General features: G+C 43.5%; 1 protein-coding gene across 1 annotated transcript in view; it reads right to left on the minus strand.

Annotated features, from left to right (window-relative positions):
- Nucleotides 1-21,109, minus strand: part of ALG9 (ALG9 alpha-1,2-mannosyltransferase) — a 34,506-nt gene extending 13,397 nt beyond the window's left edge. The window contains exons 1-13 of the mRNA XM_049799804.1: nucleotides 20,928-21,109; nucleotides 20,118-20,256; nucleotides 19,793-19,927; nucleotides 18,921-18,991; nucleotides 17,927-18,015; nucleotides 16,764-16,899; nucleotides 16,308-16,395; nucleotides 16,060-16,165; nucleotides 10,869-10,991; nucleotides 8,788-8,942; nucleotides 6,431-6,560; nucleotides 5,514-5,661; nucleotides 5,052-5,181 (exon numbers count right to left, since the gene is read on the minus strand). Coding sequence (XP_049655761.1) covers nucleotides 5,052-5,181; nucleotides 5,514-5,661; nucleotides 6,431-6,560; nucleotides 8,788-8,942; nucleotides 10,869-10,991; nucleotides 16,060-16,165; nucleotides 16,308-16,395; nucleotides 16,764-16,899; nucleotides 17,927-18,015; nucleotides 18,921-18,991; nucleotides 19,793-19,927; nucleotides 20,118-20,256; nucleotides 20,928-21,022 — 1,545 coding nt within the window. The 5' untranslated portion in view covers nucleotides 21,023-21,109. The remainder of the gene's footprint in view (nucleotides 1-5,051; nucleotides 5,182-5,513; nucleotides 5,662-6,430; nucleotides 6,561-8,787; nucleotides 8,943-10,868; nucleotides 10,992-16,059; nucleotides 16,166-16,307; nucleotides 16,396-16,763; nucleotides 16,900-17,926; nucleotides 18,016-18,920; nucleotides 18,992-19,792; nucleotides 19,928-20,117; nucleotides 20,257-20,927) is intronic.
- Nucleotides 21,110-21,825: the final 716 nt, after the last annotated feature.

The following is a 21,825-nucleotide window of genomic DNA, read 5'->3' on the forward strand; positions in this document are numbered from 1 at the left end:
TATTGTTACAATACACCAGAAAAATGAGCCCCTCACAGATGCAGTGTACAGCAGCAGCAAGGTTGAGCTTTTGCTGGCATAATGATTTTCAGCCACTGGAGCAAAGCAATTTCCACCAGGTACTGCCTCTGTACCTGGGTATTTTGCTGACATTAGGTTTTGTCAGCCAAGGGTCACACTTTCACACATAATGCACCGTCTGGCAAGAGCTTGCAGTAGTGACCTGAGAGGCACTAGAAGTCAACAGGACTGATACTTGCAACTGTCTTATGCTCTTGTGCCACTTCCAATCAGATTAATCTGAAAGTTCTATCTCCAGTACTTCTTTCTGTGAACTGAGAACACACAGAATTCCTGGATGCTTTTTCTGGCTCTGTTGGTCTGCAAGCCATCCTTGTGGCACTCCAATATTCCCAACTGATGAAGGGGACTAATGATTCCCACTTCTGCCTCTGATACGTTATTAAGCATTGTACATTAAAACGTAGTACAATATTTTGAATTTCTGAGAAAAAACACCAGTGAAGTACACCACATCCTAGTAATTATTGGTGGTTTCCTTAAATAATCTAGGTATTTTTATTTGGGAGACATCAGGGAAGTAGAATACATGCATTTAGATTTAAAAAAATTACTTGACCAGAGTCCTTGCTCAAGTTAAGTGGAACAGAAGACAGGGCATAACTTCCAATCAATAAATATTTGCAAATTGTAACATGAGTCTCATTAGTTGTACAGATGTTTCACCCAGGTGGAATACAAGGGAGAAAGGAAGGGGACTTAACATGGGAATTTAGGAAAAATACCAAGTTTTCAACTGTGGTATATCAGTTTACAGCTGCCACCAATCCCTGCATCCAGCAGGACAGGGTTATCAGAATGCCAGGCCACTTTTTGCCATATAATCCCAGCCCTAGTAGCTCAGCAAACACCAGGGAAACTGCCAAGCAAATAAAAGGTCCAGCCAGCTCCTTTCAAACACCCTGCTGCTGCCAAGCTCGTGTTTGAACTCCCAACTGCATGAACTGGAGGACAGGTGCATGCTTCTAACATGCCTCCTTCCCACTCCCAGGTATAAACAAGGACATCTTCCACTAGCAATCCACTGCACTCCCAGGAAAGAAATTAATGAGGAGGCTAAGTGACCCGTAAGGAAATTTTTGTACTAGGCTATGAACTTCCATCATGTGTCTCGGTATAAACTGGTTACAAAATTTTTCTGAAGACAGCAACAAAAACAAATCATTGTGCTGAATTAGTGTCTGGAAACAGGCTCCATGGCCCCAGCATCACACAGCATCATAATCAGATCCTGTCAACAGTGCACATGCAAAAAAAATTGTCTCTCAGCTGGTGACACAAACTCTTGGCCCTTATTCATTCCCCAGGCCTCTGAACAGAATGCAGATTGCAATCTCACCTTTTTCATGCACAAGATTTTCAATGTGCAGGCTACAAGGGAGTTCTTGCAAGGTCAGATCATCACTGACCTTTGTAAAATGACAGACCTTTCCAGATTTATTTATTTTTTTTTGCAAACAGTCAGGGCAGCAGGGGCTGGAAGAGAAAGACTAAGGTCCCTATCAGAAGGAGGACTCACAGTAGTAAGTTATGTGCCTGGTGGAAGAAACATGATCCAAATTTGGGGAGCAACAAGTTCTGCTCCATTTGGTTTCATTGACTTGTACACAGAGGGCCCATGCCCTTTGTAAGAGATCTATATGCACTCCTTAGGAGGCCAGCTCTCCCAAGTGGCAGTTTTCACTTTAGTTAACAATGGCAGAACACAACATACACAGTTGTGTCTTGCTGATTGCACAACAGTGTGTACATATCATCAAGTCAGAAAAAAAGGTTATGTGTGATGACCAGGTGTTTCAACAAGGAAACAAATTTCATTAGAGTCACTCACTGCATACATTTGACACATTGAAAAGATGAAGAAAAAGGCAGGGCAGCTATAGCTGGATTAGTCAAATGAAAATCTAAGGCCCCTTAAACCAGGTTTGCAAAGGCCTCTACCCATCAGTTATCTTAAATGCAAGCAGCTGACATTCTCCAAGATGACTATGTCTTATTCTGTCTTACTCCCTCAAACTCCTCCTTGTGGAATCCCACATTTCAGTTTGCGTTCCTACAAAATTTTATGCAAACTTCCTTGGACGTGCTTGAATTCACTTTTCTGAAGCACCTTTGGGGTTTATTGTAACAATTTAGGCTGAAAACAATTTAATTAGGTGGATACCAGATGGCTCCGTGGCATCACAACTGAGTGGCAAATGAAATTACACAATGGGAAACTCAGCTGAGGAGAATGTTGAATCCACTTCTTGCACTGTATGAGAAGTACATTCCAGGCCCTAAGAGAGGTTCTGGCTCATTAGCAAAAAGACTCCCAAACCACTAAGTTTTTCTGTAAGTGATGTAGAATCATTCAGAGAAAGACAAGTTACTGCCTCAAGCACTGAGACTGATCTCACTCCTTCCATTCTAAATGCTCCCCTGAAAGGGCTGGCACTTCCAATGCATATGAGTTATCTGCCAGCTGAAAGACAGATTTCCCTTCTACCATTCCAAGCAGAGCACAGTGCATTCTTAAAAGTTACACTGAAGCTAAGGATAATATTCATCCTGGTCAGAGGGCCAACACAGCACCTATGTATTTATTTGGGGATTTACACAAGATTTTGGTCATGTACAGACCTTGAAATGTTTCTTTGTAGAAAGAAGTCAGTCTTAGTGAACAAAGCTGCAAGGAATTTCTAAATTACATCCTAACCTCTTCTGTTCTCCTTTCCTTTTCCTCCTCCCAGTCTTTTTTTATTTGATGCAACCGCTATGCTAAGTGGTGGAGAACTACACTTGATCACATCCTGAATAACAGGAGCGAGCACAGTATAGTACAGAGATACAGTTAAGTGCGCAGCCTGCTGCTGTACTGCTGCAGCCACACGTCTCTCACTGGTGTCTGGATGGATGTTAGCCTGGCCACACAGAGCACAACAGGAGCTTGTCTGGTTTACCACAGATGAAGTTCAACTGTTTTGAGCAAAACCAGAGATGCTTTACTGATCACTCAAGTGCGTATTTCCAAAATGAAACCAAGCTTCAAGTGGTTCCTATGGTTCAAAACGGAGCTAAAGGGAATTGGAAAAGAAGTGAAAATAAAGTAGTTAAACAAACGTCCTCTGAAGTCAGGAGTTTTTAACAGTTTCAAGTTTAGGCCTAACCTACTGCTCCTGCTTGGAGACATCTTTCTAAGAAATAATACTCCTTATTTCTTTCTTAGCAGTTTTAGAGACAAATGAATCTCCTCAGTAGGACAAGTACAAGTTAAGTGCTGTTCCATATGATTGAGGAAGGAAAAATTGCAAAACAAGAAGATCAAATCATTCTTTTCCCCAGTGTCTCATAGCAACAGAAACACTGAGATTTACTCTTCAATTTTCAAGCACAGCAGTAATAGATACTTATACTTGAAACAGAGAGATCAGTCCCATTTCTGCAGCCATTAATTGGTTTTAAGCTGTCCATGGCTCAGATAATCCTTTTGAACCATTTGTTTTCTCCCATTTAAATTGACCAACAGACTCATGCTATTTAGATTTATTCGCTATGATGGTCCTTTCCAGTGCTTGCTAACTGTTGGGTTTTTTTAAATCTGGGTATGCTTGCACTTGTAAGCTAACTAAACTTGTGAAAAGACCTTGTTCTCTTGGTGTTATTAGCAGGTCAGAAGTAAAAGTTTTAAAACTCCATTTAAAATTCACATTTAGTAACTAATTTCTAATGTCCTAAGTGTTTTTGCTTGCATGAGAAATAACAAAATTGTAGGGTGGCGTTAAGAAACAGCCATAAAACAAAAGTGTGTTTTGCTCCATTAGTCACAGACTGTGCACCAGCCAGCTGTCTGTGCTAAAAATACGCCACAGGTAAAGATTTTGTAAATTAAATGCACTGCAGCAGACAGCTTCTCTCAGGTGGGAACATGCCTCCTTCCCATTTCCAGTAACTATATAATGAGGCTCAAAATAAGAGAGCTTTAACCCAGAAGATTGATCCCTGCTTTTACCCACAGTTTGCTCCTGTGTTACAGTACTGCCTTTCATCCACTTCTGTGAGCAAATTACAAGTGCTTGTACAATTTCTAACAGGCCAAAGTTATGAGTCACATAAACAAGCATATGTCTACTGTCTTCAGCCAGGACAGACCCACTCATGTAAACTAGAGACCTGGTGTACTACATGTGAATGCTTCCTATATATTGATGGTCATTCCAAAGCTATCCTCCAAGGAGCTAAGAGAGAATGAAGAAAGGACTGCATTTCTCGGCAGTTCCTCTCATTCAACCCTTAGGACAAAAAAGAAAGGATGACTAAGTATCTAGTGTACTGCAAAGAATATTTAGTGCACTGCTACGATTTAACCTACTAAATAACTTTAAAGAAGTTAGCTTACAATAATTTTAAAATATTCATATGTGTGCACTCTTCTTGTTTAGGTGACAGAATACAACCAAGAAAAGTAACATATTAATATACCAGTATACATTATCTTAACAGATTCCCATTTAAATCACTGATGCAATTGTTTCAGTGAAGTTCCAAATTAAGTTTCTCCTTCTCAGTTGCAAATATGATTAATAGATTTATATTTAAAAAGAAAGGAAAGTACAAAGGCAAATTTCAATCCCTGCTCAGTGACAAACATTTTCTGTGGGGGATTTCAAACGACTCATTCAGTTCACTTTCCTGTGATCACAGTTAACACATAATACTTAACCCAAAACTGCAATAACTAGGAATTATTACTTCTTCTGCCTTTTTTTTTTTTATTATTATGATGTCTTGAAATGAAAATAGACAGGTGAAATGCAAACAGAAACCACTCACATAAATGGGGAAATTTGCAAGTGCTGCAGAGAGCCCATTTTTGTTCTGTAACTCGTATGGTCCCCGGGAAACAAAATAGGAAGACCCAATCACAGGCATTATAATAATACAAATTATACAGTAAGGTAAGGAAAAGAAAAGAGGAATATAATCCTTACATATCGAGATGGCTCTTCCTTGTTTTGGTCGTTCATGTCAGCGGGAATGATCCGTGTGGCCATTGGTCCCTTCGCAAATGGTTTTGGTAACTGGCCCCTGAATTCTGACAGGATGAACTGGAGCTGCCAGCTACAGAGAACAGTGTCAGAAAGCTCAACAGGAAAATGCAGGAGCTAGTAACATTTTGTGTGGAGAAAAGGAAAAACATAACCAAGGACATTTCATTCCTGAGGGTAGACAGCCCTGCTAGAAGAGCAGTCACACCACAAATTTCCAGTAGCTTGTGGCCAACACAATCTGCTGACACCAAACTTCAGAATCCTTTGGTTTGGATATGCTGGTGTCAACAGAGATACATGGTCTTGAAGGTTACTCCCATAAATACTTCTTAATAAATCTTCAGAGAAGTGCCCCTCCTTATGAATCTCACCAAATTGTACCTTTTACATTAAACAACTTACTTATCTGGCAGGAGAAAGCTGCTTGGAAATCTGTGCCACTCCTTTCCCACACAGACATTAACGGGTCTCCCCTCCGGCACAGTGTGAATACTTGGGTCAGTAGCAATCCTGTGAAATTCTGGGTACAGGTCCAGGGGCCCATGGTAGCCTACCGAAGGCAGAAAGTTGCAAATAAGGCTAAAGAAATAGGTGATATTTACATGACCACTATTGAAAGACTACAAAAAATTGTTCATACATAACTTTCTAACTGATAACTTTTTGAATAAATGAATTGGTCTATGCTAAAAAGTGGCTCAATTCCAAAGCTCCCCCTCCTTTTAGAAGTGCTTGTACCCCACCACCTTTATTCACATTCTCCTATCCTGACTGTCAAAGGCTACCATCAAGCAAAAAAATATTGATGAGGTGGGAAGGTTCACTGCATGGCTCTGATTCAAGAAAATACTTAAGGACTATATCAAATTCATCTCCATTAAGGACACATGCACCTAATTACAAGTTTTACATGGGAAAATGCTATTTCAAGTGGGATCATATGTTTGAAAGTTAAAGTATCTGCTTTAACTAGCCTGGGTACAGGTTTTATACCAGTATATTTGTACTGGCTGAAGATGAAGGGCAGCAGATTTTTAACTGATACAATTCTGTTGATACATTCATACATACATGAATACATACACATGTTCATACATACATGTATGAATGTGCATATACATACACACACACACGTGTATAATCTATTCATTAATGGTGACCATTAGAGCTTACTCTTTTCCCTGCAACAACGACATCCAAACTTTCAAGGTTCCTTATTCTACTCTGCTGCTATAGTCAAAGCAGCAGAACTTTGGCAGGCCTTAAGACTTGCCAAGACCAATACCCATGAAAGCACAGGACAAGTCCAAAATACCAACCTCTGAATAAGGCAACAGAGCGTGACAATGACAAAAGGCCAAAGAGAAAGACAGTCCCCAGAGCCAGCCAGTTTGACGAGACTGTGTAGTGTTCCAGGCGGTAGCGCTGGAATATGAAGTGGTAACATTTCTGAGGAAAGAATAATAAAAAAGACAATATAAAATTCCTCAAACTCCGGTATGTTCAGCAAAATGTTATTTTTCATAAGGACCTTACAGCAGTGCCTGCATCTCACACCAGATCTTTGGTCTTCATTTTTTCATTCAGACCCATAAAAAATGCACAGAAACTCACATGTTTCAGTCACATTTCTTAACTGATAATCTAAGGTATTTAAAGATGTTTTCAGCTCTTCCCCTAGGAAAGCCTCTAGTCAAGCTCTAAAGTACTCTCTGCCAGGGCTCCAGCTTGGTTGTTCCCAGGTGAACCAGCAGCACATGTCCCTTTCAGACACTTCTGTAAAACTTCCCTACACAAACAGACTTCATTTTCAATGCTGGAGTGACTTCCTCTCTAACAGAAGTTCTATTACCCAGATTTACTGAGTGACCTATGGTTGTTTACCCTGTCTGCACAAACTACAGCTTTAAAGTGGATAAAAGAACACACAGGACATTCTACAACCACCTTTAAACACACACCACCCTGAAACTGTTGAAAGAACAGCCCCTTAGGGTTTTCTAATTTAAAAAGCATTTCTGGGAATATCCAGGAGGAACTACATCCAATACTTGGCTTGGTCCCTCCCTCCTGCTTTGCCTTTCTGCGGGAGTGATTATTCACTTCCTATCCTAATCTGGTTTCTGTTCCTCTTGTCTTGTTTGCATTTTTCTCGTAACAGCCAGGTCCACATGGTTTGGAGGAGTAGATTCTGACAAGCTTGTACTACTAGTGGGCAATGAATTCTAAATTCTCAGCTGAATACTAAATACTAGACAAAATATCATCAAGCAGTGTTAAAATATGCAGGGCAGAAATATACACTAGATTTTCCTAAAGCTATATTTGGCCAAGGTCCTAAACCATTGCCCTCTGATGAATGTTCTGACAGCACATAGCAATTCTCGGTCTGTGCCATAAAACTGCTGACATTACAGAGCTTGATCCTGTACAAATGCAAGGACTGAAACCCATCTGGGCTGCTCCAGCTTAGCACTGCAAGGCATCAGCAGTGATGGGAGATCAACAGTCAGAATAGTAACTGACCAGTGGAAGAGTGAGAGTGATTTGAGGGGTGCAGGCAATGCTGGTAGGGAGCCCAGGACAGGAACAGCTAGCAGTGGTGCATAGCAGGACAGAGGAGTAATAGCAGAATGAGGCCAAACAGATGGAACAGGCTCTAATGGGGACTAGTGACTGCATTCCTGCTCCTCTTTAACAGATGAAAGATGAATAATTTTGAGCTTTGGGAAGGTTTATATCAACCTATATTAGTGCTTTACTCTATGAATTGTCTCAAGTGCTATTAACAAAACATCCAATTTTTGGCTTTGCTAAATGTCCAATGCAATTTCCCGATGCCTAAACAAGATCACTTTTCCCTTTTCAAATCAGTGATTCCTAATAGGATACGATAAAATGCATTTCCTACACACTCACATTCCTGCCCCTTAAAGCTTAACAACAGACAAAGGAGGCACAATGCTATAAGCAAGTTACTGATCCTCATGACATCTCTTGGATGCTGTGTTGTATTGGCTCTACAACATCACAACTGCTCCTCACCAGAAATTCCTGCTTGGGATGGGAGAACAACTCAAAGTCATGAAATAATTAGTGGCAAGAAAATATTCTCAACCATTTATCACTTCATACAATCCTGGACAAGCTCCTAATGTGATCACCTTATAAAGCCATGAAATTTGATCTTTTTTTGCTGGGCTGTTAAGTAGTCTGCACTGAAGTCCAAGATTATTACATGAGCTCATTCTGTACAACGCTCAGGAGGGAAATCCCAAATATTTTTGCTTTTACATCACATCTTACAGAGGGCTAACAGTTTTCCACATACTCTCAATCAACCTGTACAGGAAGATTATGGTTTAATTGGTAAAACAGCAACACACACACACACACTTCAGTAGTACAGCTATGGATTTTGCTTCCAGCGTCTCAATACCTATGCATGAAAAATGGTTCAAAAATGAAAACTGTACCAGCTAACAGATTAAAGTCGATGATCAAAAGTTATGCACAGGACAGTCCTGAACTATGTAATCACTGTAGATTGTGTCACAGATGCACATATTCTGCAGATGTTCCCAAATTTTGGTAAGCAACGTTAAAGAAGTCAGCTAGCAGTTACGCTTCCTAAAGGTATGAGCTCATTAAAAAAACATGTTCCACTAAAATTTACCTGAAGAGCAGACAGAGCCACAGCACCGCAGAGACAGATGAGAGGATATATGGGAAAGAGAAACCTCTCTTCTTTGTGGGGCTGACTGAAGAAAATCATGATCCAAATGTACATAGGAGCTAGTGTCAGCCAGTAGGGACGGCCCAGATTCTGAACTGAAAGAAACAAACACTCAGCAAAGAAGTAACGTAAGAATGAGGGGTTTATCCTGTTCCCCCTCTCGCACAATCATATCTCACATTCAAAAGCCTATTCTTCAGACCCAAACCATTGCCTTCAGACACAAACACACCATGTTCTGAGCAGCCATGTTGCTAAAACCCAGGTAGCATGTCCAAACAGTCAATATAGAATTTTGATGAGAGAATTTTTGTAGGTTCCTACCATATAACAATTTCAACAGACTTTAGAAGACCAAAAGCAGAAAATAAGGGACTGCGTTACTGAATTCAAGCAAGAGACAAAATCCATTCAGAACTGACATGTCTAAACGGGCAGTCAGAAGTACTAGATTTCCTGCTGTATATTATGCTATACATACAAAGATCAGAAAGGATCTCTCTAGACCTACCCTTCCACTTACAAATGGTTGTTTAGCGACTGAAGTTTCCACAACCTTCATTGCTTCATTACAAAAATAACAGCATGAGAGGTCTCTCGGGCACCTTCTGCTTAATGGAGGAAATAAGTGCTTCAAAAATAACAACAATTACCCTGAATTTTAGTCACACTGAGGAGGGTTCTACAGTGCCTGACAATTTTCAGTCCCTTTTCTGCCCTCTTGCTACTCCCAACAGCAGAGTTAAGCATTTAAGCTAACAGCATTTCACAGACAATAAGAGCAAAGCACTTGGCAGAATTGCTGCTGCTGTTAAGTACAAGAACACCAAGTGAACAGCAGGAAATCTTGCATTTACAGGATCTCCTACTGAGCTTTTACTGGTTTCTGACAGTATGTCAGTCATATCCAAGGAACAGATATAAGCAAATATGTGTTAACATACATTTTCAGCAGGGATTATAATGTTATTGTTTCTTGTATTCAGTAAGAAAATCAGAGAGCAAAGCACTAACTGGACTGATGAATTTGGAGACTGCTGCTGATGCTTAATGAATCTTCCTTAGGAAAAGGGCAGAGAAGAATTCACACTTCCTCAACACCTTTTTCCTCTCTAGAGTTACTTGCCAAATATCATGTGTTTAAACTGATGTCATCTTATTTAAGAGAAAGTTCAACGTGAAGTAGGGAATTTTCCAGTTCCTCCTTTCTCTACTCTCAGTATACCCACACCTATGGGAACACTTCCCAAAGCATAGGGTAGCAAGACTATCCTGTCAGGGCTCAGTCCTGCAAGCTGAAGAGTGGCCTTTCACAGTGCACAGAAGAGTCCAGGTTCAATCCCAATACGGGCAGCAGCAGCAGAGACCAGAGGATGCCTATTTGTAGGCTCGGCCCCAACAATCAAAAAGGAAATAACTCCGTTCTCTCAAGCTGCTGCAGAAAACATTCTGGCAGTGGTATAAAAAAGTAACAATGGAAGAGCCAGCAAAAGGTTCCCCAAATAACTCTAAATGCTATCATTTCCAGCTGCAGATAAGATGGAAACAACAATGGGTATGTACATAGTTTCTTTCCCCCTTAAGATTTCTGATGGGGCTATTTCTAATGCATTTGCATGTCTGGCTGAAGGTTATGCACCATACAACTTGTTAAACTTACTCTGGGTATGGATAGTTCAGCCCTGATAACATACTGTTCTTCTTGAGGTAGAGGCAAGGAATACAGGAATCATCCATAAAGAGAAAAACATGTTTCTGCCCTTTTGCAGACAACACGTAAGTAGATTCATCTCACTGCCTGTTCTTTCTACACAGCAACTCCGTTGTGGGGTCAATACTGAATTGAGTAATGAGCTCTAGGAACTTTCCTATTACTCTGAAGACTTTCCTTGAACCTAGTTTCACTTCCAATAAAGAAAAGCTGCTTTGGCAGGTAAGCTGTCCCCTTAGTAACAAGGTTGAGATCTGGGCTCTCTGTGCTTGGCTCTCAAGTTGTCTTACACTCACCATGAAATACTCACCATGAAATTTCTGAAGCAGACACTCCATGAGACAAGTCAGTGGCAGCACAAGCAGTGCCAAAATAAATGCCACATTGAAATTCAGAAAGCCGTTGATAAAATAGAAGGACCAGGGTTCTGTACCTAACGGATGATAAAAGGAAACAAGCGTTTTTAAATACAAGCATGTATGAGATCTAGGTGTAACAGCAGCTTCATTCCTTCTCTCCCTGATACAGACTGAGATAATCAGCAGCAGACACCAATTCTCCCCATTGCAAGCATATTGGAACCAAAGAATGGGAAGGGTGTGAACAGAAGATCTTGCAGCTGGACAAAGGATGCAGCCCCATGGAATGAGCCTGAGCCATCTCAATCGAAGCAGTCTCATGGTTCTGCCCCTCACCCATAAAACTGCCATAACAGTGGTATGAGAGTTAGTCAAAAGCCATACAAAGGCGTACTAGAGTATCTCACAATCATGTCTGCCCAAGAAACTTCATTGTCTTCCTTTTCAGAAATTATTTTTCTCCTTCCTTTTTCACTGGGTCATAGTCAATATCACATCTGCTGCTCATGAATCACAAACCACTCTAACAGTCAGCCTTGTCCAGCAGAGTTCTGTGAATTCACGCTTGCATTAAGAAAGCCTACACAGCAAGAAAGTAGAGGTGGAAACTTATAAAACTAGGAAATTTGACTCCAAATTCATTCTTTCTAATTGCAAAGAAGTTCCAGAGGAATAACACAAAAACACACAATGTTAGTAAGAGATTATTATAATTCTGGAGTGATGATGTATAATCCATGTTGGCAGAAATAGAAAATCTACTAAAAAGGAACAAGAAAAAGAGTTCACATTCACACTTCACCCCAACAAAAGACTCTGCCACTAAAGTTCACCCAGATGCTAGTTTTGGCACCTCCTTAGAATGAACACTGTTTAAAGTGTCCCTACTTCAATTTGTTCTTACAGTGTAGCTTCAAACAGGAGCAAGCCAACTCTGATTCCTAACATGACATACTTGGATATTGGTTGCAAGCTTTGAAGGATGTAAATTGAAAGAAATTCCAGGCCAACTGTCATTTATTTGGACTCTTAATTCAGGATGCTTAAAATCCTGAACAATAAGGAATGCCAGTTCCTCTCCACATACTTGCCAGTCTCTCAGTGTGATTAGCTCAATCAGTCAGTAAATGACACGCGGGGGCTTTAATCACTGCACTGTTGTGACATGTGTCACATGCCGCAGCAATTTCCTGCAATCAGAGCCACTTAAATAGGGTCCATGTTGAAATTAATCAGACAACTGAGAAGCAGCAAGGAAAACCCAAAACCTCTGCAGCTCCTACAGCTAAGTATGATTAGAAGCTGCACCAGTCAGAAACATGTCGCTGGAGTTACTAAGTCCAAGCAACTGAGGTTCATTTAGGAAACCTTTAGCTATTAGCACTGAAAGCAAATAGTAATTACAGATTTGGATTTTGGGGAGTAGGGGGCCTTAAGGGAGTGTATTATTAGAAATTCAACTTCTCTCTCCCTCCACCTGCATCATAATTCTTGCAAATCCCACATGAGCACAATCCTCAGCCTGTGAAAGGCTGAACATGGGATATGGTAGATTGAAAGATCATGTCAAGTGATAGACATGACAGTTATCTGTACAGCAACACTGCAACAGTGCCAATGTCCCTTTCTCCTTCTCTAGACTCTGTTGATGACTCTCCCTATTTAAGGACTGCAATTCTAAAAAATCACTGTAACAGATCTTGAACACATGTAGAATGCAGATCATTTTAGGACTGAAGGGTACTACCCTTCCTAGAAATCAGGGCTGCTGACTAGGATATGTCTGTGAGGGAAAATCTGAGGCAGTCTGGGGTATCACACTGTAAATCATCCAGTGGACATGTGTGTAAAGGGGGCTTTGGTTTCTTCCCAGCCCTGCTGCCTCCAGATTCTCTTCTAAGGCAATAAATAGCACAGGTTTCTGAAGACTTACAGCAGGGTTAACACTGGTTAGGCTACTCTAGTAACTACTTCCGTGGAGCACTAAGGCTTCTCCTTATATCAAAAGGACTGGAACTGGGTTCCGTAGGCTGCTTCCCCACTCCCACTGCTATAAACAACAGCCACTTTATCATAGAAGATGCTGGGATGAGATAGAAAGCTTTTTAAACTGATATAATCTGTTACCCTCCAGTGTTTTCTGGCTACAGTTAAGCTGCACAGAACAGCCAAATCTTTAAAGATAAGTACCAGAGACCATACTGTCAATCTTCTACCTGCCCTGGCTGCTATGGAAAGTAAAGGAAATTAACTATGGCTCTCTCTAGTCTGTCTCTGATTGGTAGCCTGGGAGTCAGGAATGAAACACGCTTCATGAAGCACACCTCCTCCACAATCCAGATACAGCCTTAAAGGCCCAGAGGTGTCCTGAGGGACTCTGCTAATAAGGAGGTCTGAAGCACAGCTTTAACAAAAAGGCTGCTTTCTCAGATTCTTTTGCAGTGTGACTTAATTGCCTTTAAGAACTAAGCACTGGAACCTCCCCTCCTTCTCCAATGAGGGATTTTCTTCTCTGGGTGAGGAGAAAAAACAAAAGAGAAAAAAAATATGAAAGAAGAACAGTGCACTACACAGGCAAGTTAAATAATTCACAGACACCAGGCAAAAAGCAATAGGCTTGGTCACTGTGATGACTCACCCATTCAGAGGCATTCAGTCTCAATGCCTCCCAGGGCAAAATGCTTTTATTCTTGTTATCCACAATGACTCAAGGTGACCCGAGAAAGAACTGCAATGTAAAAAAAAAAACAAAACCAACCCCATTGCATACAACTCCTGGCCTGGAACAATGTCTTTCAAGCAGGGAGGGACACTGAAGAACTCTCCATGCACAGTATGGATGGGAACGTGCTTCCACAGCATCGCCTTCAGACCATGACAGAAGATTTAATTTCCTGCAAGCATCCCACATGCTAGAGCTGAGCAGGTGTGGGCTGTAGGAGAGACTGATGAAAGCAGTGAGAAGAACACTGTGGCCCAGTCAGTTCAGGGCACTATAATTCCATGGGAAGAAGCAACTGGAAGCACTGTCAGACACCGAGCCAGAAACTGGTTTGAACTTTGTGCTCTGCGACACGCTCTGGCAGCAATTCTAGAAATCAAACTCACACACAAGTTAACAGAATTTAACAAGCTACCATGCTGCAGCTTGACCACAGCAATGGTGAGGGCAGCTCAGGACAAAACAGAGGAGTTGTAAAATAGGCTTAAGCTAAGATGCCCCACTCTATGTTTGTCACAGGCTAAAAGCCTGCATGCAGACAGGAACTGTAGCTCAGCTGTTAAGCAGTCACTAAGCCACAATAATTTGATCGTGAGTCACAGCCCTCATTCTAAGAAAGTCTGATTCAATGCTAATATAATAAACAGTCTGCTTTCTGCATTTCATTTATTTTCACTCTATTTAAGAACCAGGACTCAACAGAGCAAGGTGTCATATAAACAGCTCCTGCATATTCCGCCCAAGCTGAAGAAAGCTTCCCAAAGTGCCATCACACTGCAAGTCACAGCAAGGCTTTGATCACAGGAAGTGGGACAAAAATTGTCACAAATTGTGCGTTCTTAGAACATATGTAGACAAAAACATCCCAAAGCCTCAGGATCAGGCTTAGGGCTATACGTAGAAACTACTTTCCCTTGGCTGTAGAAACCTAATCACCCCAGGGAAATATTCATTGCACAGACTGTATTTACCCAGAAGAAGATCGAACCTTGTCTCCAAAACTCCAGTCTGCAGGCAAAAGGAAAAACACTGTCATGCTTACATTGAAGATGATATCGGTTGATGACTCTGCAACCTCCTAGTTCCTGCTCCCATCATGTGAAAGGTGGGAAATCCCAGCTCGAAAGCCAAAAGTGACTGGCCAGCCTTTCATCTCCCCTGGTAGTGTTATTTTTCCCAAGTGTTTTGAAGCACTCTAAACACACAGCATTGTCCTGGCCACATTGCATTAAAGAGCAATTTCAAGCAGGCTCTTTTACTAGCCTGAGGATGTTATATGAATAAAATGCTTCAGAATAGATTGGTCCCTGGAGGTTCTGGAAACAACTTATGCACTAGTGTGGAAAAGGTCAGCCACAAGCCCATGCCAAAACCTATCAGAGACAGACCCTGGAATTTACTTGCAGAAATTTCACAGCAACAGACTTCAGAGCCTTCCTGCAGAGATGAAGAACCATGGCAATGCAGCTGCTTCCCTGCTGTGCCACTGGACAAGTAACAAATCACCACCCAAAACAGCCCTTCAAATGAACCAACAAATACGGCCTGCAGGGCACTGCCAAAAGCCTTGCTGGTAAAAGCTGCTGAATCCTTCCTAGAATATCTCGACAGGACTTAAGCAGATGACAGAGATGACGCAGGGATCCTGCACCCTAAGCTCCCCTGAAGTCTCCGCCAGCCCCTCTGAAGCCCTACTAGAAATATAATACTTTTCTATTCTTCAGCTCTAGAAGTACATGACATTAATAACTAATGCAGTGGCAGCTCCCAAACAAACAACACAGCACTGCCATCAAGGTTCACACCAGTATCCTAAATGGCCAGTACCAGGGAACCCCTCGTAGGGAGATGACTTGCCTGCAGATTAAATGTCTTTATGGTAACCTCAGATTCTGCTTGCCAGAAAAATCCACAGGCCACATACTGCCAATAAGCAAGGAGACTCAGGAAGTCTGCAGAGACCCGATGTGAACTGAAAGAACTATGGATTCTGCACTGTTACCCACTTTCCCAGGGTTCTGCACCCTAATTGTGAGGAACAGCCAAGAACAAACACACACATGTATCACTTGTGCCCACTGCACTCGCATAGCATCCAGGCACGTTTGGTACTAACAGTTCTCTGCTGTGTCACGAAGACATCTCACGACGGTTTACAGAACTTGAAAGTGAAGAAAAGCAGCCTAACTCACTGCCCTGAGAAATCCGACAATGGCCTGCGGATTCCCAGCTCGACAGAGACATCCCGTGGCAAAGAGCTGGAACTGCAGCCCTTTGGAGCTTGCAGTCTGCTTTTGCTTTAGAGTACGTCAGAAAAAGGATTGGCAATCGAGACCTGGTGGGTCACAGTAGCAAGACGGTAGCAAGACAGTAGCAAGAAAAATGCCGACTCCCTTCCTGTCCTGTTATCTTAAACTCACCATAAAGATCAGGTCCATGAGAGCTGAAGACATTGTATAAAACAATGTTGAGAGGTGCAACTACCAGCTTCCCATAGTAATAGCTGTCCACAACTACCAAGGGCACCTGGAAGAAAGCATCTATTATTTAAAGTGCCAGAAGCTTTTCGCTGGACTGCCCAAAAGCTCCATGTGATTTTCTTAATGGAACCCACCCCTTCTATTGCAAGCCCAATCCATTCCCTCTTTGCATTGTTACAGGCACTTACCAAAAACAGGATCAATGACACCACACACCAGTTTAGGAAACTTTTCCACCTCTGCTTCAGTATCAACAAGTCAAAGGCAATAGGAAGCCTGAAAGAGAGACCAGGTATCAACTGGAGACTTTGTATTTCCCCACTGCAGGTTTTCCTGCCCCTTCAAAGCAAGCGGGGCAGTAGCTGGAAGAGAACCATCACTTCAGTGGGCTCTGCTTCCACTCCATATTCCAGTCTTCCAACTCAGGTATTACTCTCAGTATACAAGGGTCAGGAATCTTCCCAACCTAGGTTCTTCAAAAGCAAAGAAATCAGGCTATGGAAGCCTGTAGCAATGATCCTGGACTAGGCTGGTAGCTCAGTCCCTGCTAGTTTCTTCCTCCAGCTCTCCAGCCCCTACATTCTCCCCAACCAGGCAAAAAACATTTGTCAAAGCACAAAACTCCTGAACCCTCCTCTTCTTACCCAAGAGCTGCACTGAAGGGCCAGCCTAGAAAGGCTCCAGCAGCCACCCCCAGCACTGCTACAGAGGTCTTGTCCATATACCAGCCAGTCATGGCAATCACTGTGGTGTACATGCAGAAACTGCTTGGGAGGAAAGCTGCAACACAAGGAAAGAAAGGGTTAGCACAATTTTCCCACAGGAGGAGAACTGCACGAGGCCAAGATAAGGCTAATCATCTCTCATTCATTCCACTGGAGCTGGGATGCTACACTGGAGACTCTCATTTCAGTGAAAGAAAAAATAAAAAAATAATTTAAAAAAGGATTATTTTTCTTGTTCTGTCAAGACCAGAAATACTTCCTTTAAGTGTGAAGGCCTCTTTCCTCAGTGGCACTCAGCACTGGTAACCAGTTGACAGCATCCAGGCTTACCACTTGTAACGCTGCACCCCCTATATTCTGCTAGGTTGAAAAAAATTAACCTGCTCAAATGACAGCAGAAAATGTGAGCTGACTGGGTACAGTCTGTGAAACAACTAGGCAGAGACTGGTGGGAAGTAAGTGAAAAATGAGAAGACCTAAGACACTACAACAACAATGAAGGGCAAGTCCTTTCTCCACTCACCATAAACATAAAAAGGGTAAAATAGGAAATCTCAGCATTCATAAGTTGCAGTACTCCCCTTTAAGTTTCTGTTTGCACACAATACAGAACACCCTTGCTCAAAGTCTCTCTTCACACTTTACTCAATATCTACAGCAGATGTTTTATAAGTCTTATAGTGGTTGGCTAGGCAAATGGGTACAACCAGCCAGAGGGGAGAGGACACAAATGCAAATGACAATGCCAAAATATGACCCTCCTTCCTTGGATTAAAATACGTTCAAGGGAGGTAGGCCAAGACCCTGTTTAAAAGGCATGGCCCATTGCAGAGACACTGGAGGCAACAATAGAAACAAACACACCCTGGAAATTGAAAGATACAAGAGAGTGATGATGCAGGGAACATAATTTGAATCAACACTTATTCTGTCATCACACCTGCCATGAGAAACACCTGCAGCAGAATACAACAAACAATTGCTAGAGAGGTATTTTAGTGCTGTGGATTTTCTTCTTTCTGGACCTGTCTTTGGTTTCTATGGACAAAGTAATTGTTAGTATCATTGCTAAGCACACTTACCTGCAGATGAGCAAAACATCCCAGTGCTGAGTACTAAGAAGGCCAACATCAGCCGGCTCACATGTAGCCCAAACTTCTTGCACACAGCCCTAAGGAAGCAAGAGAGAATTAGATACCACAAAAATATCCTCAGTATATCAAAGAACAGTACCCAACACACGCAGAACCACAAACAATCCATGGAGCATCCTGAGAGCTTTAAGGTGGGTTATTCTCATTACTCAGCCACTGAAGGCAACCTGAAGAGAAGTTTGACTGCCTCTGGCCTGGGATTTCTGATCCTCATAAGTTACACTAGTGCAAAACTCTAGAAGAGACTTGGCTTCTACCAGTGTCAGTTGCACCTGTGCAAATCTCAGGGAGTCTGCACTGCTATAGCAACATCCATCTACCTAAGATTTTCACCCCTCACAAAATGCCATTATGCAAAAAGCCACAGCTCACCTTCTTAAAACCAGACTATTGCCAAGAGAAAAGTCATGCAAGGTAATAGTCTGAAAGCCACAAATGCAGAGGCAGCAGGTAAGAATAAAAATCTAGCTTAGACAAGATAACTGTATGTTCAGGCTACTGCTTTTGGTGGATGTAAACACCATTGGCAGATACATTACAGACAGCAACAAACAATGTATTCCACTAAAATTCACTATGATAAGCAACCACAGCACCAGTCTCTCCTCCAGCAGAGCTCAGTTTACAACACTCCCACCCCGCTTACTGTCATCATTGAGAAAATGAGTGTAGTCAACAAAATGCTGGAGTGGAGATGTGGGTGGCACATCTGAGAATACAATTTTGTCCTAACAGTGGAATTCTGACCAATATTTCATTACGTTATCATGAGAACACATATTGTCAAGTTTCACTGCGAAGTAGCCCAATTTACCAGACACATCTACACATGAGCTTCAGAGTGTATTTCCTGTGGCAGTAACTGAACATGCTACTCACACTCCTCCAAAACATTCACTGTAGACAACTTCTAAATACTCACTTGTAAAAGTAGAGTTCACAAATGCAGCTCAGGAAGGCCAGGAAGCATCGGAGGAAATAGAAGATGAGAACCTAGGAAACATACTCAGAGCCTGAACAAGGTTTGCAATGAACTTTATGCATCTATTACTAACAAGTCCGTCCCAAGAGCAAAGTTCTGAACAGGATGGAGCAAGTTTGGCAGTGGTGAATGAGCCTATTCTTCTAGACCCAGATCCCACACCAAGGGATGCTGAAGATCCCGGCAGCTCAAAGCCTAGCCCTCCAACGCTGAAGTCCTTTACAACACAAAAAGTGAACACAGTCCACTGAACTTACCAAAACTACCCCTTATGTTGTGCAGAAACATGTCAAGTATGGCAGTGGATACCCAAGAAGAATGCACATTCTGTGCTTTTTCTTTTATGTCTGTGAGTTCAGTTTGCAATATCCCTTGCAAGATACTAATTTATTTTTTATAGTTTATTGAAAAAAGAAAATCAAAACGGTCATTAATAGCTGGCATAGAAAACAATACAGGCTTCTAAAGCATCAGGATGAAACTCACAGGGGTGAACGAGAGCCCGTGGCTGCCAGGTAACTGTCCCCAGGCCTGCACACACTCAAAGGGCCGAGGAGCTACCAGCCCCTCTGGGACAAGTTCTCAATCAACCCAGAGCCTGACAGCATTTCCCTGCAATTTCCTAGTCACTTTTCCTTGGATCCCTTTGAGTCAGCTCACAAACCCTTGCAATTCCTTACAGGGAAGTTAGTGTTTGTAAACAACTTAGTGTTTTGTAAACACTAATTCTCTCTACCTCTGACAACAAAAAAAGCAGCTATTCAACACAGACTAAAGGCAAGTTTATTCACAAAAGAAGCTTTCTGATTTACCTTGTTAGTTTGTAGAACTCTAGCATGGAACAAGGCTGGTAAGGCATGAAGCCACAGGTAAGCATAGGAGCGGATAGCATAGGCTGGAGAGTATTCCCATGTCTGAAACCCCTTTCCATAAACGAGGTAGTGTGTCTACAACAGAGATTAAATAAATAACATGCATCACACAGAGTACACAGTTCTGCATTTCCCATCTCTGAATTCCTGAGTAAGAAAATTTCTCTTTGAAACACAGAGATTAGCACAAGGTTCTAGATAAATCTGCATTTGCACAGGCCAACTACAAATTCCCAAGTATCTCCAAGGAAAGCAAGCCCCTTACCGGTTCCCAATAGTTAAACGTCTCATCACAATCAGAGATGTTGCTTAAAAGAGCTGCACAGAACCTGGCTGAGATGAGACACTTGAAAGCTGTTGATCCTTCAGGGGCCCAAACTTGTCCTGCTTTGCTCCCAGATGATCTAGTGCAAAGAAAAAATACAAATACGCACCAAGAAGACTCAGTAACAAGATCCATACTAGCAATGTGACAGTAGGCAAAGAACTGACAAGCATATTTGCATCTCTCATTTAAGCACCGTGTAAGTACAGATGAGTCTTTCATTCACTGCCTTCTTTGGGGGATGCCAGTCCCATCCCAAGGAAGCACTATCACCCACCCTCACCACACCGCAGCAACGGCCCTGAGTGCTTAACCCGCCGCTGCAAGACAGCCCCCCAGGACCTCGCCCTCCTGCCCCCAGCAACAGAGAGCGAGGCCACGCAGTCGCTACCGCAGGCCCGGAGCAGCTCCACCGACGGCAGACCCACTTCCACAACACACGCTAACCCGGCTGGGCACCCACCGCGGCCACCCGATGCTGGGTTCGCTCGGGGCTGTGGGTACCTTGGAGACGTAAAACCCCGGCCGCAAGGAAATACCTGGGCGGGTGCTCGCAGCTGACACCGCCCCGCCGGCGCTGGGGCTGCCGGGCCCCGAAGGACAGCTGCGAGCGCGCCCGAGTGACGGCTGCAGAACCCGCCCCCGCGTAGACCACGGCCGCGCGCCGCCCGCGCAAGGGGGGACGCGCCCGGCGCCCGCTGCAGCCCGGCCCCGGCTCCCCGCGGCCCCGCCGCCCGTTCCGACACCTACTCCAGGCGCGCCTCCTCCGCGGCCTCCGGCCGCGGCCGAGCCGACTCCCCACAACCTCCAGCCCGCAGCCGCTGCCGGGCCCCCTTGGCGGCCATGTCGCGTAGGGGAAGCCGAGCGCCCGCTCCCTGCCGCCAGCGGACGAAACGACAGTGGTGCCGAAGCTGCCGGCCGCCATGCCGGGTGTGGGCACGGGCGCGCGCCTCCACGCCGCCTGCGCAGGCGGCCGTGAGCGCGCTCTTCCCGGGGGCAGCGCGCCTGCCGCGCCGCCGACGGCACCGAGCCGGCGCTGTGCGGGGACACCTGGCCCGGAGCAAGGTTCCCTGGCCCACCCGCCACGGCAGCACTTCTCACGACGTGGCCGCTCTCCCCGTAATGTACGTGGGCTACCGTTGCAGCCCCGCAGTGGCGGTTGCTCATCCCCGCCCACACCCCCTTCCCTGTCCGGGCAGAGTTAGTAAAGTAGCTCAATGGGGAACAGGCAGTTGGAGAAAGCATTTTATTGGGTACCCCCAGCACTGAATAGCTGGGCAAAGGGCAGGGACAGAAGCTGCTTTGGGACAGAGAGGAGGAACATGTTGATGTGCGGAAAACAGACTCCACAATCACCGAGACTGTAAAGTAGGTATGTTCATTCAGCGCTGGGCGGCACAGGGAGTAGTCCCACCAAAGTCGTGCGCGCGCAACTCGGCAGTTTGCCTCAAGTTTATACAGTCAGGTATTACATATTCACAATACGCCTATACATATGCATGACCTATCCCCGCTTCGTATTAAAATTAGCTGCGAGAGATCATTTCCATAGTCTCCTCCCAGCTGCGCCTGTGCAGGGCCTCTTTATGGTGGTCGTCTGGTGGTCGCAGAGATGAAGATAGATGACTCCGTCACCGCTAGTACCCTC

Source organism: Accipiter gentilis, chromosome 5 (genome assembly GCF_929443795.1).
Source record: "Accipiter gentilis chromosome 5, bAccGen1.1, whole genome shotgun sequence".
NCBI lineage: Eukaryota > Metazoa > Chordata > Aves > Accipitriformes > Accipitridae > Astur > Astur gentilis.